The sequence below is a fragment of the Lynx canadensis genome, chromosome C1 (assembly GCF_007474595.2).
Source record: "Lynx canadensis isolate LIC74 chromosome C1, mLynCan4.pri.v2, whole genome shotgun sequence".
NCBI classification, from domain to species: domain Eukaryota; kingdom Metazoa; phylum Chordata; class Mammalia; order Carnivora; family Felidae; genus Lynx; species Lynx canadensis.
The window spans coordinates 34310499-34326294 of NC_044310.1; the positions used below are offsets into that span (position 1 = coordinate 34310499).

General features: G+C 42.3%; 1 protein-coding gene across 1 annotated transcript; it reads left to right on the forward strand.

The window, feature by feature from the left end:
* The first annotated feature begins 47 nt into the window (after window positions 1-47).
* On the forward strand, window positions 48-10503 carry KLF17 (Kruppel like factor 17). Its single transcript, XM_030327359.1, is given in 3 exon segments — window positions 48-131; window positions 9050-9908; window positions 10259-10503. Coding segments are annotated over 3 exon segments (1188 nt in total).
* The last annotated feature ends 5293 nt before the right edge of the window (window positions 10504-15796 follow it).

Consider the following 15796-nt stretch of genomic DNA (forward strand, 5'->3'; position numbering starts at 1 on the left):
CGTGTCAGCTGTCCTCTGGTGCGGGTCTGGACCCGCACACAGTCCTGATGTGCAGCTGATCCCAGGCTGAAATGGAGCAGGAGGCCGAGAGGCTGAGCCAGTGGCAGGAGGCTCAGCACCAGCTCGTGCAGGTGAGTCCAGAAGTCAGCACCAGGGCCAGCGTGGGGGTTGGGGGGGTGGGGTGGGATGGATGCAGGCTGGCGGTGGAGGGAAGCACATATCTGGGGCATTAGAAGTATGAGGGATGGAGTTGGGAAGGGGGTGGGGATGGGAGATCGAGGACACAAATCATGTGTCATTTATGCAATTAATATCCATCGAGCATTAGCACCTCTGCTGGGAGCTGGGGGGTTAAAAAAAAGGTCCAGGTAACTCGTGTCGAGGGACTTGAGTATCCAGGAAAGAAGACAAAGTTAGGAAGTCAGCGGGGAGCAGGCAGGGAGGAAAAAATTACTAAGTGGCAATACTTTGCCAAGGCCCTGGGAATACAATGGTGAGCTCACTGTAAGATATTATACCATTTTATTAATAAATCGCTGAATGATTGCAAGTGTACAAATTACTATGAAGAAGAACAGGTGCCACAGGAGCAAATAGCAGAGGTGTTTGAGTTGATTTAGGGGGTTGAGAAGACAGCTGAGGATTTGGTTTGGGACTGAGAAACTGGTTAGGTCAAGGGTTTGCAGGGCCTGAGACCAGAGACAGTATGCCTCTATGTTGGAGGAAATGAAAGTTGGACAGAGACCAAGGCCAAGAGAGTGATGAGAGCATGGCCCAAGGGGAGGGAGGCAGGGATTCCCCGACCTTACTGAGATCATGCAGGGGGCTTCAGCCAGTAGGAAGCCACTGAGGATTTTAAATGTGATCAGTTATGATTAGATTTGCATTTTGTATAGAGTGCCCTGGTGGAGATGGGGGAATTCAAGGCAATAGTTAGAAAGGTATTGGGATAATCCAAGTGAGGACTAAAATGGCAGCCTAACTAGGGAGGTGAGAGTGGAGACAGACAAAACCAAATAGATCCTGGGCATATTTTGGAGGTAGACACTGCAGGAATTGGTAATTACTTAGACCTAGGTGGTGAAGGAGCCATCCAGCACACCTTACCAGGTTTCTGGCTTGCATGGTGGGCAACAATAGGGACATTTTCTGAGAGAGCAAAGGATGGGAGGGAACCAGCTCGTTTTGTTGTTGTTGTTTTTAAACCACTTTGGTTGGGTGAGTGGAATGAATGGGAGTTTTAGATACAGTCTGTTGAAGTGCCTTTGGGCTATCCAAATGGACTGAGCATTGGGCAGCTGGAAGATTCAGAAGTCTGCCCTGGAGCTACTGGTTGAAGAATAAGTGGAATATAAACCAAGATGGATCATTAGCCTGAGAAAGATTGACTAGAAATTTGTAGGTGAGGGAAACCAGTAGAAGAGATGGAGGAGGAGGGAGGCCAGGGAGGAGGGAAGGAGAAAAATCCAGCAAGTGTGACAATGTGTTCTTGAGTCCAAGGAAGGAAAACATTTCAAGAAGAGTATGGCCAGTAGTCTCAGGAGCTCCTGAGAGGCCAAACAAGAAGGGATCTGACAAGTGTTTGGACTTAGTAGAGACAAGGAAGGTCATCAATGACCTTTATGAAAGCTGTTTCTGTGGTGAGATGGGGGCCATATGGAATTTGGGAATAATAAAGCAAGGTAGTGATAAAGGCGTATTTTTTAGACATCTCCAAAGAAGTTTGCCTGTGAAGGATCAGGAAAATGAAAGAGGGCCATCACTGAGAGGGAGGAAAAAGGGGCTGGGCACCCCAGAAATAGTCATCCAATAGACAGTGATCTGGGGCCTATTATGTGCCTACTTTATGCTAGTTGCATATAGTGGTAAATAAAACAAGATAGGATCTCCTCAGCCCTTCTAGAGGTAAAAAAAATTATTTTCAGGGCACCTGTGTGGCTCAGTCAGTTGAGCGTCTGAATCTTTTTTAAAAAAAATTTTTTTTAATGTTTTTATTTTTGAGACAGAGACAGAGCATGAACAGGGGAGGGTCAGAGAGAGGGAGACAGAATCCAAAGCAGGCTCCAGGCTCTGAGCTGTCAGCACAGAGCCGGACGCGGGGCTCGAACTCATGGACTGAGAGATCATGACCTGAGCCGAAGTCGGACGCTTAACCAACTAAGCCACCCAGGCGCCCCGAGTGTCTGACTCTTGATCTCCACTCAGGTCATGATCTCACAGTTTGTGTGTTTGAGCCCCTTATTAGGCTCTGATCTGACAGCATGCAGCCTGCTTGTGTTTCTCTCTCTCCCTCTCTTTGCCCTTCTCCTTCTGTCATGTGCACTCTCTCTATTTCTCAAAAATAAATATTTTAAAAGAATAAAAAAATGTTTTCTTCCATAGTCAAAACATTTTCAAAACTACCAAAATTTATAATTTCTTAATATCATCTTGAATGTAATTCTTGTTCAAATTCCCCTAAAACTTGTTCAAGTTCTCCCTAAAATGTCCTTAATGCTAATATGTCCAAATCAGGATCCAATTTAAGACCACACACTGCATCTAGTTGTTACATCTCTTGAGTTTCTTTGAAATTAGAATAGTTTTCTTTTTTCCTGACTGGCTTTCCATTTTTCACAATCCTAATTTTGTTTTACAGACAAAATCCTTCTTCTGGATTTATCAGATTGTTTTCTCATGATATAATTTAGTTTGATATCCTATCTCTTGTATCACCTCTAAATTGGAGATAGACCTTAAAGTTTAATTGCATTCCTGATTTTTGGTGAGAATGTCTCAAAGATACAATGGGCACCATCCTCATCAGGAGACATATCTGGCTTCCCCACATCGGGGGGATGCTAGAATTAAGGTAGTGAAAAGCCTGGTTGATCTCATCTCTCTTTTCAAACTTAACATTTAGCCTTGTGGTCAGAAAGTAATCCATGTTATATGTTTCCTCGTGTACATCCAAATGTCCAGTTCTCCACCAATCATCCACCTAATGGTGTCAACCAAATATTAATTTTTCCTTAAAAGTTTCATTAAGGGTTGTAAAATAATTTCCATTCCCACCATTCCTTCTACATTCATTAGTGTGCGTTCTTCTGTAAAATAGGGTTTTTCTTAAACCCCTGGGCTCTTTTTTCGGTGATTTTGAAGAAGTTTCCTCCCGGAAAGATAATAAATGATTAATTCTTTCACTTCAGTTCACGATGTTCAAAGCTTCTGTTAAAACCAACAGTCACTATTCTTCTTGATTCTCAAACTGTCACAAATTTGGCCAGTGGGAACCCCTTCTGTGTCCTTTTTTAGACATTTAAAAAAAGGGTGGTAAAATCTACATCCATGTTTAAGTGTATAGTTAGTGGCATTAATCATGTTCATGTTACTGTGCAACCATCACCACTATTAATCTCCACAGCTTTTTTCAGCTTCTCAAACGGAAGCTCTTTAACCAATAAAAAGTAGCTTCCTAATTCCATCCCCCATCCCCACCCCAAATCCCTACCAGGCCACCACCATTCTACTTTGTCTCTTGGAGAGCTCTGAATCCTAACCACTAGACCACCAGGTTCTGTTTCTTTGATTTTTGACTTCCTTAAATACCTCATATAAATGGAATCATACATTCTTTGTCCTTTTGTGACTAGCTTATTTTACTTAGCTTAATGTCTCACAGGCTCATTTGTGTTGATTTCCTTTTTTTTTTCTTTTTTGTAAATGTTTGTTTATTTTGAGAAAGAGTGTGTGCATGCAGGCCCTCGTGAGCTGGGGAGGGGCAGAGAGGAAAGAGAATCCCAAGCAGGCTTCTCGCTGTCAACGCAGGGCCCTATTGCTGGCTCGATCCCACAACCATGAGATGATATTGACCTGAGCTGATAACCCACGGAGCAACCCAGGCACCCCTCCTTTTTTTAAGGCTGAATAATATTCCAATGTATGTGTATGCCACATTTTGTTGCTCCATTCATCTGTAAATGGATGCTTGGGTTGCTTCCACGTTTTGGCTGCTGTGAATGATGGTGCTCTGGACATGGGTGTACAAATATTTATTTCGGTCCTTGCTTTCAGTTCTTGTAGGTATATACCAGAAGTGGAGTTGTTGCATCACATGGTAATTTTATGTTTAATTTGTTGAGGGAATGTCATACTGGTTTCCACAGTGGCTGCACCATTTTACATTCCTACCATCAGTGTGCGAGGATTCCAATTTCTCCATATCTTGCCAACACTTTGGGTGTGGTTTTTTGTTTTTGTTTTGATAAAAATCATTTTAAATGGGTGTGAAGTGATATCACATTGTGGATTTGATTTGCATTTCCCTAATGATTAGTTATGTTGAGCATCTTTCATTTGTTTATTACCCATTTGTTTATCTTTGGAGAAAAGTCTAGTTAAGTCCTTTGCCCATTTTTGAATTGGGTTGTTTCTATGCTAAGTTTTAGGAGCTCTCCATCTTTTCTGGATAAAGTCTCTATTAGATATGTGATTTGTGGGGTGCCTGGGTGGCTCAGGTGGTTAAGTGTCCGACTTTGGCTCAGGTCATAATCTCGAGGTCCATGAGTTCAAGCCCCGCCATTGGGCTCTGTGCTGACAGCTCAAAGCCTGGAGACTGCTTCAGATTCTGTGTCTCCCTCTCTCTCAGCCCCTCTCCTGTTCGTACTCTGTCTCTTTCTCAAAAATAAATAAATGTTAAAAAATTTATTAAAAAAAAGATATGTGATTTAAAAATGTTTTATCCCATTCTGTGGGTTGCCTTTATACTCTGTTGGTGGTGTCTTTTGATGCACAGAAGGTTTTAATTTGATGAAGCCCAACTTTATCTCTCTTTTTCTTTTGTTGCCAGTGCCTTTAGTGTTATATCCGAAGAATCATTGCCAGATCCATTGTTATGAAGCTTTTCTCCTATGTTTCTTCTAAGAGTTTTAGTTTAGCTCCAACGTTTAGTCTTTCACCCATTTTGAATTGTTGATTGTGGTATTAAGTAAGGGCCCTTCATTCTTTTGCATGTGGATATCCAGTTATACCAGCACCCTTTATTGAAAAGGCTGCCCTTTCCCCCATTAAATGGTCTTGGCACCCTTATTGAAAATCATTTGACCATATGGGTAAGGGTTTTCTCTGGGCTCTATTCCTTTCTGTTGGTGAATAAGTCTATGCTTAATGCCAATATCACATTTGTTCTTGTTTTTGTTTTTTACTTTTTTTAAGTTTATTTAAGTTTATTATCAGAGAGAGAGAGAGAGAGCACGTGTGTGTGTGTGTGTGTGTGTGTGTACATGTGTGTACGTAAGCAGGGAAGGAGCAGAGAGAGAGGGAGATAGAATCCCAAACAGTCTCCACACTGTCAGCCTGGAGCCCAGACTCTGGGTTTAATCTCACAACCGTGAGATCACGACTTGAGACAAAATCAAGATTCGGACGCTTAACCTACTGAGCCACCCAGGTGCACCAATGCCAAGGATACACTGTTTTGATGCCTTGTAGCTTTGCAGTAAATTTTGAATCAGGAAGTGTAAATTCTCCAATTTTGTTCTTTTTCAAAGATTGCTTTTGGCTTTTTGGGGTCCCTTGAAGTTCCATATGAATTTTAGTGGGTAGATTTTTCTATTCTTGCAAAAAATGGGATTTTGTAAGGATTATATGGAATCTGTAGATTGCTTTGGGTAGCATTGACTTCATAACTAAAGGTCCTCCAATCCACGGACATTAAGGTGTTTCTCCATTATGTTTTTAATTTATTTCAACAATGTTTTTTGTAGTTTTCAGTGATTGAGTTAATCTTCTTAGCTATTTCTAAGTATTTCTTTTTGATGCTATTGTAAATTGAATTGTTTTTCTAATTTTTTTTTTACAGATAGTTCATTGTCAGTGTATAGAAACAACTGATTTTGTGTGTTGAATTTGAATCCTGCTACTTTTGCTGAATTTGTTTATTAGTTCTAACAGGTGTGCGTGTAATCTTTAGAATTTTCTACATGTAAGACTGTATCATCTGGGAGCAGATAGTTTTACTTTTCCAATATGGATGCCTTTACTTCTTAAAAAAAATTTTTTTTAACGTTTATTTGTTTTTGAGACAGAGAGAGACAGAGCATGAACAGGGGAGGGTCAGAGAGAGAGGGAGACACAGAATCTGAAACAGGCTTCAGGCTCTGAGCTGTCAGCACAGAGCCCGACGCTCACGGACCGCGAGATATGACCTGAGCCGAAGTCGGACGCTTAACCGACTGAGCCACCCAGTCACCCCTGGATGCCTTTACTTCCTATGTAATTGTTCTGGTTAGAACTTCCAATACAATGTTAAATAAAAGTGGTAAAAACAGCCATCCTTGTTGTCTTGATCTTAAAGGAAGAGCCTTCAATCCTTCATCATGAGTATGATTCTAGCTGTGGGCTTTTCATAAATGCCTATATCAAGTTGAAAGTTTCTTTCTATTCGTTTTTTGAGGGTTTTTTTTTTTTTATCATGAAAGTTATTGGATTGTTTCAAGTGCTTTTTCTGCTTTTCCCCCCTCTATTTTACTTTGATTTTCAGATGTTGAATCAGCCTTGCATTCTTGGGATAAATCCTATTTGGTCATGTGGTATTCTTTGCTTAATATGCTGGTGGATTTGGTTTGCTAATTTTTTGAGGATTTTTTTTTGGAGAGGGTATTCATCTTCATAAAAGATGTTGCTCTATTGTTTGCTTTACTTGTGTGATGTGTTTATCTGGCTTTGGTATCAAGGCATGCTAGAACGAGTTAGCAAGTATTCTCTCCTCTTCAATTTTTTGGAAGAATTTGAGAAGCATTTATATTATTTAAATGTTTAGAATTCACCACGAAGCCGTCAAGTTCAGGGTTTTTCTTTGTCCTGGAGGCTTTTGATTGCTGACTCGGTCTCTTTTACTAGTCACAGGTCTGTACAGATTTTCTTTCTCTTCATGATTCAGTGTTGGTAGGTTTTGTCTTTTTGGGAATTTATCTATTTCATTTAGGTTATCCAAACTGCTGGCATAAAATTGTTCATAGTGCTCTTATAATCTTTTTCATTTCTGTAAAATTGATAGTAATGTCCTCACATATTTTTCTTGGTCAATCTAGCTAAAGGTTTTGCAATTTTGTTACTCTCTCCAAAGAACTAACTTTTGGTTTCTTTGATATTTTTCTAATATTTTCTTCCTTATACCAGCTTAGGGTTAGTTTGTTCTTTTTCTAGTTCCTTAAGGTGTAAAGTTAGGTTGTTCATTTGAGGTTTTTTTTTTTTTAATTATAAGCATTTATAATGCTTATTTTTATTTTTTTAAATATTTTTAATTTTTTTAAGTATTTATTTATTTTTGAGAGAGAGAGCATGTGAACAGAGGAGGGGCAGAGAGAGGGAAACAGAGGATCCAAGAAGGTTCTTTGCTGTCAGCACAGAGCCCAATGCGGGGCTCTAATTCACGAACTGTGAGGTCATGACCTGAGCCAAAGTCAGACGCTTAACTGACTAAGCCACCCATGTATCCCGAAATTCCCTTTTTAAGAGGGACATTGTATAGAATATTTCCTATTTAAATTCAGCGTTATTTTTACTTCTCTGATTTTTATAATAGAATTTTTCATTTTCTGAAAATCCTGATTGCTCACAATATTGTTTTAAAGCGATTTTATCATGGAAAGTAACACTCAAACAGAAAAGTGCATTTAAGTAAGTGTACAGCTTAATGAATTATTACAAAGTGAAGACCTCTGAAACATTGCCACCACCATAGCAGCTCCTCCAATGCCCCTTATCATTGTCCCCTCCCTCACATCTAATATAACTTGTAGCCCATTATCTGTACATAACTTCTTTGAATTCCTCTATTTCTGCTCTGTGATGTTTCTGTAATTGGTGTAAAAGCTGAAATTGCTTTCTTAAATTTGCTTTCTTTGTGTGTGTGTGTGTGTGTTTGAATGTTGCTCATTTTTCCTTGCTCTGTGGCAATATTTTTTCTGGTGATTTTTTTTTTCTTTTTGAGAAATTACAATCATTAATTTCTGTTTTGGTGTTTAAGTGTCTTTTATGGATACTGTATTTTTTACTTATGCGTTGGTTTTCATATTTGAATGGATTGGTCTTTTCTGGACTGTTCCAGTGGATGAATAGATGGGAGATGGTGGGGTTGCTTTTCCGGTTTCTCAGCTCAAGAACTATCTCTAATGCTACAGTAATGGGCAGCTTTAAAAAAATATGATTCTTGGATCCTGTCCTGTTTCTACCACCATTATCTTCCTTTCTTTCCTTCACACCAGTTAGTCACCAAGGAATACTGCCTCGGACTTCCAAGCCAGTCCCCCACCATTGTTAAAAGTCTGCCTCTTTTCCTTCCTTCCTCCAATGCTTGATCTCAGACTTGTCCACAGCAGTTCCAACTCAGGTGAGACCCTCTTCTGTAGGTAAATATTTGCAGATGGTTTCTAAGTTGTGCTACAGCCATGACCCATCTGAAACTTTGTGGGTTTCTTTAAAAAAATTTTTTTTTAATGTTTATTTATTCTTGAAAGAGAGACAGTGCAAGTAGGAGAGAGGCAGAGAGAGAGGGAGACACAGAATCTGAAACAGGCTCCAGGCTCTGAGATGTCAGCACAGAGCATGACACAGGGCTGGAACCCATGAACTGTGAGATCATGACCTGAGCGGAAGTCGGACACTCAACCGCTTAATGGACTGAGCCACCCAGGCGCTCCTGTGGCTTTCTTATTATGCTGATTTTGGATGTTCTTTCACCCTCACACTTAAATATAATCTTTGAGGGTTTTCTCAGTTTTGCTGAAGGTATAGGTTGTGGAATATTTTATTTGCTTTCTTTGTTGCTTTTCATGAGATAAACAAAAACATGCCAAGGGAAAAAAAAAATGGCATGAGGCACATCTAGGCTTCCACTGTGCTCCCATCAGCCAGACCTGCATCTCAGAAAGCCCAAACTGGAGAATGGCTTGGAGGCAGGATAATCCAGGCAAGAGATATTGGAGGCCTGGATGAGGGTGGGAAGGAGGGAAAGTGGAACTGGAATTTGAACTAGAGTGAATTTCACCTGACTCTCTCTCTCTTCAAGGATACTGAGAAGTCCATGTCCATCTTGGACACGTCTTCATCTCCTGGAAGCAGTGGAGTGGACGCCTCTTGGAATGACGGCCCATCAGGCACTCAACACTTCCCTCAGTGCACACAGCTGGAGAGGATCCCCTTGGCCTTGACTGAGGCACCCAGGCAGAATGCAAGTGATATGGGACAACAGTTCAGTATGTTGTTGCCAGAGCATGGTGTGAGCTACTGCTCCCAAGTGATTCACACTCCTTCCCAGATGATTTACTGTGAGGGGATGTCTCCCTCCCAGCCAGGAATGATGATTTTCACGAGGTCCCAGATGATGGCCTTAGGAGAACCCAGTATTCCAGGGATGGCCATGAACTTTTGTAGGAATCTAAGGATGCCCTCCAGTGGTCTGCCAGTCTCAGCTCCCAATGGAATCTCAATGATGTCCCACATCAATGCACCCACAATTTCTTATTCTGGCCCACCAACGGTACCTTCTAATAGAGACTCTTTAACACCTAAAATGGTATTGGCCCCAACCATGTCTTCTACTGAGGCTCAGGCAATGCTCCCTTCTTTGGCTCAGATGTCACCCCCTAGAGATCCCCATGATTTTAGGATGCGCCCAGCTGGGTCCCCATCATTGCAGGCTTTAAAATCCCAGTACTCTCTCATGAGCCAGCCAGCCTCCCCGGAAGACTCCTTCCTACCCAAGCAGCCCATACAAGCTCCACAGCGAGTGGAGCGGAACTCCAGGGCCCAGGAAAGGGCTCCCAGGAGATCCCCAGTTTCAAGGCCTTACTCCTGCCAATATGAGAACTGTGGAAAAGCTTATACTAAGCGCTCCCACCTCGTGAGTCACCAACGCAAACACACAGGTGAATGAAGTGTCAGATAGGAGGGTAGGGTTGGGTGGGGTGGAGGAGTCTCTGGGCTTTAGATTTGTGCTGGACCACTGGTGTGTAATGCCTTGAGGTTAGCTTGTCATCCTTCAAGTTTGGAGTCAAGCTATATTGGCCCCACCAATTTGCTTTCCCATGGTCCAGTGTGACTGTGTCAAGATCATGGGGACTACTGATGGTGTTGCCTCCTCATTACTTTCCTATGGTTTTCTTTTGGTTTCTCAGCCTTGACTGCTCTTCCTCATAGAGTGAGACTCCTTCCTATGCACCTGCTGGCCTATCGTTAAACTTAATTTCTTCTGTCCCTTGTCACCCCCTCCCCCCAGGTGAGAGGCCTTATAAATGCATGTGGGAAGGCTGTACATGGTCTTTCTTCCGTTCCGATGAGCTTGGACGACATATGAGGATACACACCAGATATCGACCATATAGATGTGATCAGTGCAGCCGACAGTTCATGAGATCTGACCATCTCAGGCAACACCAAAGGACTCATCTGCGGGTGCCAGGATCCCCAGACCCACAGACGAACAATGGGAAAATGGCTGGTCCTCCTGCTCCTGTTCTTTAGGTCAATCTCTCTCTTTATTTTAGCTTCTCCCGGATCCTGCCTGCCTCTGACCAGCTAGTCTCTGGAAGGTGTAGGCTTAGATGAAGACAGAGAAAGATTGTGAAGTGGTGTTAAAGCCTATATGAATTCTGGACCCAATCAGAGACTTCTCAAAAACCGTCTTGCATGCCCTCACCTCTCTGGGGCCACCTACTTTTCCCAAGTTTAGCCTCATGGGAAGATGGAGGAAAGTAGAAATTGGAAGCTTTATAAGAAAGCTTTTTATCTTATATCACTCCCCAGCTTAAAACCCTTTAGTGACTCTCTTTTGCCTGCTATGTAAAATCCAACTTCCTTATCTTGGTCTTCTATAGTTTCCAGAGCCAGACTATGCTCAAATCCTGAATTTACCATCTACTAGCCATGTGACCTTGGGAAAGGTCCTTGATCACTTTACCATGTTTCCTTTTCTGGTAAATGAGAAAAACAGTATTGGACTGCTTGGGACACTTATGTACAGAATCACATTCTCTCTGGTATTCATCAGCCATAAGCCCAGAGATTGTCTTGTCCTACAGCTTCCAGACTTGCATGGAATGTCCCACTGCAGGACATGGGATCTGGCATCTCAAATTGCCATTAACAACCCAGAAGTGTGCGGGAGTTAATGCTCTTGGAATAACATTTGACTAATGGAAGATGGGAGACAGTCAGGCAGATAAATTCCTTCTTCCCTCCCTTTCCTCAATTGCCACAAGGCACTCTTTCCCCAAAATGTACAGCCAATGGGGAGACCTCCCATGTAGCCAATGGACACACCTATTGTGTTTCCTCAAGGCTTGTCATGAAGCAGGACCCAACTGCTATCAATTTGCATTACCACTAGTTCTCCCTGCCTTGCTTCCCTTTACTTAGTGCCCGGGGTTTGCAGTTCTCAAATAAAACATCAGCACTTAGTTCTTGTTTTAGGCTCTGTTTTCTGGGTGACTTGGGGGTGGAGGACATTAGACTGGGGCAGAGAAGGAAGAGCCCTATTGTAACTTCCCCTCTTCCCTTCACTGAGCCCAGGTATGTGGACTACCAAATACCAGGTATTAAAGGCCCTGTCCTACCTCGTTCTTCCCCTAGGGCTGAGAGCATAATGACTCTCCTGGATACTCAGATAGTTTTGAACCTCTGTTTCTGGACTTCTCAGCTAGCCATTACACTGACTAGAAAGCTAATAAAAAGGAACTTGCCCAAACTCTCAGGTGGCAGAACTGGGATCCCAACCAGAATCTCTCTACTCTAGAGATGATACCTTCTGCTGATATTGCCAAACACTTCCAGGAGATGGCCACAGAAAGATGAATCAGGTCCAGTTCCTGTGGCCAAGGGGCCATCTTGCTCTAGGGCAGAGAAGTCCACCTAAGTGAGGTGGCCATGGAGAGGGGGAGCACCTAAAGGGGAGGATCAGAAAGGCTATCTGGGGGAGGTGACCCTTGAGCTCAGGGAGTATATGTAACATCTAGTAATCCCTATTGTTGTAATAAATTAAGCAGGTGAATGAAGAGGAAAGAATTCCAGACAGAATGCTGGACCAACACAACTGCTCAGAGGAGAGTCAACCTGCAAGCTTCCATTCATTTGACCAATGTTCTTTGAGCCCACTACAAAGAGCATCACAGCTATGGGGACTCATGGTGAGGGGCACAGAGTCAATGGAAGGGTGTGTCAGGGAAGAAAGACTTCTCAAAGAGGTGCCTGGGTCAGACCCGAAGAGCTTGTGGAGGTTAACTAACCTCCCATTTCCTGGATGTCTACCCTTGGCCATGCCCTGTGTTGGACACTAAGGACTCAGAGCATGACAGTGCCTTGCAGTGGAGCATAAAAACCACAGATAAACATTCTGAAATCACTTCATGTTGCCATGGAGAGGAGCCAAACCTCTGTGGGCTCAAATTTATCTGGGCATTGTGGAAGTCCCACAGATTTGGTGACACCTGTCACCCCCATCCCCACCCTGACCCCTTCCTGCATGGCCACCTTGGTCTGTTCCCCTAATGGCCCCAGCGTACCTGGTCTAGGCATCCAGGTGCCCTCTACCCAAACTCTGAGTGAGGGGAGTAGACATGATAAATAAGGGCAGGGGGTGCTTGTTTGTGCCCCAATGACTTACCCCAGGTCTCAAGTGCCTGAAATCTCTTAAATTCCTACCTGGGCACTAGGTCCCTTCTGTGAAGTGGAACATCTCAAGCTCAACAGGCCAGGGCTGGTCTCCATACCCTGCCCCACCTGGCTTACACTTATCCCTGCCGGTAAGGTCAGCAGGCGAGATTGCTTGTTGGGCCTCAAGAGAGAGAGGTCTGTTGATGACCCATCACTCTCATCAAGGAATGGAACTGAGAGGAGCCAGAGTGGGCAGGGGTGTGCCACATACACTACATTGGTGGGCAAAATAGGTCCCTGCCCCTGTGGAGGTCACAATCTAGTGGAGGAAGGACATAGAAGTGTATGGAATGCGGTGAGGACAAATATCAGGGACTTGCTGTAACAGGACAAGGGGGCTCCCTAAGGAAATGTGGTTTGAGCTCAGAGGTAAGGACTAACTGGGAGGCAGGAAAGGAGGTGAGGAGGTGATTGGAAGAGAAAATTCAGTCTATCTTTTATTTAGAGGTTACCTTATGGCAAGCCTTGGCTAAGCCTGTCTTGGTATTATCTTATTCAACACTGGGCAGCATAGTGGGTGGGGTAAAGACCTTGTGGGCTCCCAAGTAAGAAGTAGATTTTGAATCCTGCCTCTGCCATTTCCTGGCTGTGTGGCCTTGGGGAAGTTATTTATCTCTGCACCAGACAGCAAGGGGCAAGATTCAAGCTTAGGAGGATTCAAGGGGACACCTTCAAGCTAAGGAGAGAATTAGTTACATTGAAAAGGTTTCTTCTGCTTAAGGGAGAGGGAGTGATTTCAGTGTTCCAGCTGAGAGTGGAAGGTGCTTGGGCAGGGTGTGGCAGTGTGGCTGGAGAGTAGCAGAAAGATTTGCGAGAAAATCAACCTAGGTGATAGCTGGATCAAGGATGACTCCTGGTTTATAGCTTTTGTTATAAGTGACACAGAAGGAGAATGGATGAAATTCATTTAATTTATTTTTCTATTTTTAAATTGTTGATGTCTCATGCAAAAAATAGTTTGCTTATATAATTTAAAGTAATAACTTATTTGCCCTTATACCACCTTTGAAGCCTCTGTGTTCCCCACTGACCACATTCCTCATCTTCTGCAGAGGCTCCTGAAGTTTGGTTAATCTTGTGTTTGCTTTTCTTTGTTTTTAAACCATATGTATACGGCTCTTAAACCATAGAGTGATTTGTTTTATGTGGTTTTGAACTTCGTTTATTCTGTTTGGGGTTCATTGAGCATCTTCAATGTACAGGTTTATAGTCTTAGTGAAATTTGGAAATTTTTTGGCCATATTTTATCAATTTTTTGCCCCCCCCTTTCTTTTTCCTCCTGACACACAATCTGCCCATATAATAGACTATGTGATATCATCTCACAGGCCACTGATGCTCTGTCCATCTTTTTTTTCAGCCTTTTCGTTCTCATTTTAGATGTCTTCAAGCCAACTGCTCTTTTCTTCTACCATGTAATCTGCTATCAGTTTTTCATGTTCTCTACTTTCCATCTCTAGAAATTCCATCTTGGATCTTTAGAAATCTATTTCTCTCCTTAACATGCTCAATTTTTCTCTTCCTTATGAAGCATAGTTAAAATAGCTGTTCGAATGTCCTCAGATGCTAGGTCCCATCATGTTTGTCATGTCTGAGTCTGTAATGATTGATTTTTCTCTTGATGGTTGTCCTTAATTTCCTGCTTCTTTGAATAGCTGATAATTTTGTACTGGATGCCAGATATTTGTGAATTTACATTGTCAGTTGCTGGATTTCATATTATTCCTTTACATATTGTTGGTTTTTATTTCTGGCATGCATTTTACTTTTTTGGAGTTAGTTGGAGCTCTTGGGGCCTCTTGGACGCTTACTTTTTTTTTCCCTTAGGGAATTTTATTTATTTAATTTATTTAGTTTTTAAAGTTTATTTATTTTGATAGAGAGCGCAAGTGAGAAAGGAGCAGACAGAGAGGGAGGGAGAGAATCCCAAGTAGGCTCCACACTGAAGTGTGTGTGTGTGTGTGTGTGTGTGTGTGTGTATACACATCCTCTTTATACATTCATTTATCAATGGACACATGGTTTGCTTGCATACCTTGTGCTGTTAATAATGTTGCAATATACATAGGTATGCATATATCTTTTCGAATTAGTGTTTTCATTTCCTTTATGTAAATACCCAGTAGTGGAATTACTGGATCATATGGCATTTAAAAAAAATTTTTTTTTTTTTAAATTTTTTTTTTTCAAATTTTATTTATTTTTGGGACAGAGAGAGACAGAGCATGAACGGGGGAGGGGCAGAGAGAGAGGGAGACACAGAATCGGAAACAGGCTCCAGGCTCTGAGCCATCAGCCCAGAGCCCGACGCGGGGCTTGAACTCACGGAGCGCGAGATCGTGACCTGGCTGAAGTCGGACGCTTAACCAACTGCGCCACCCAGGCGCCCCTAAAAAAATTTTTTTTTATGTTTATTTATTTTTGAGAGAGAGCGTAAGTGGTAGGGGCTGAGAGAAGGAGACAGAGGATATGAAGTGGGCTCTGTGCTGAGAGCAGTGAGCCCAATATGGGGCTCGAAGTCGAAAACTGTAAGATCATGATCTGTGCCAAAGTCAGATGCTTAACGGGCATCCTGACATTTTTATCTTTAATTAGAGGAACCTCCATACTGTTTTCCATGGTGGCTGTACCACCTTATTCCCACCGACAGTGCACGAGGGTTCCTTTTTCTCCACATCCTCGCCAACACTTGTTATTTTTTGTCTTTTTGATTCCAGTCATTCTGACAGGAATAGGCGATACATCATTTTGGTTTTGATTTCCATTTCTCTGATTAGTAGTGTTGAGTGTCTTTTCATGTGTTGGTCATTTGTGTGTCTTCTTTACAAAAATTTCTATTCAAGTCCTCTGCTCATTTTTAAATCAGATTATTTCTCTAGGGTTGAAAGTTGTATAAGTTCTTTATATATTTTGGATATCAGCCCCTTATTAGATATATAACTTGCAAATATCTGGGAGAACAATGTTTTTTAAGTAGCAATGTAGTGAGATCCTAAGGTAGGTGGGATGGGGAGAATAAATTCTAAGGTAGGGATGGGTTGGGATGTCTTCACAAGGCAGAGATGTGGCAGGATGTGAAGGCAAGCAGAAGAGAGAGCTTCTTGGA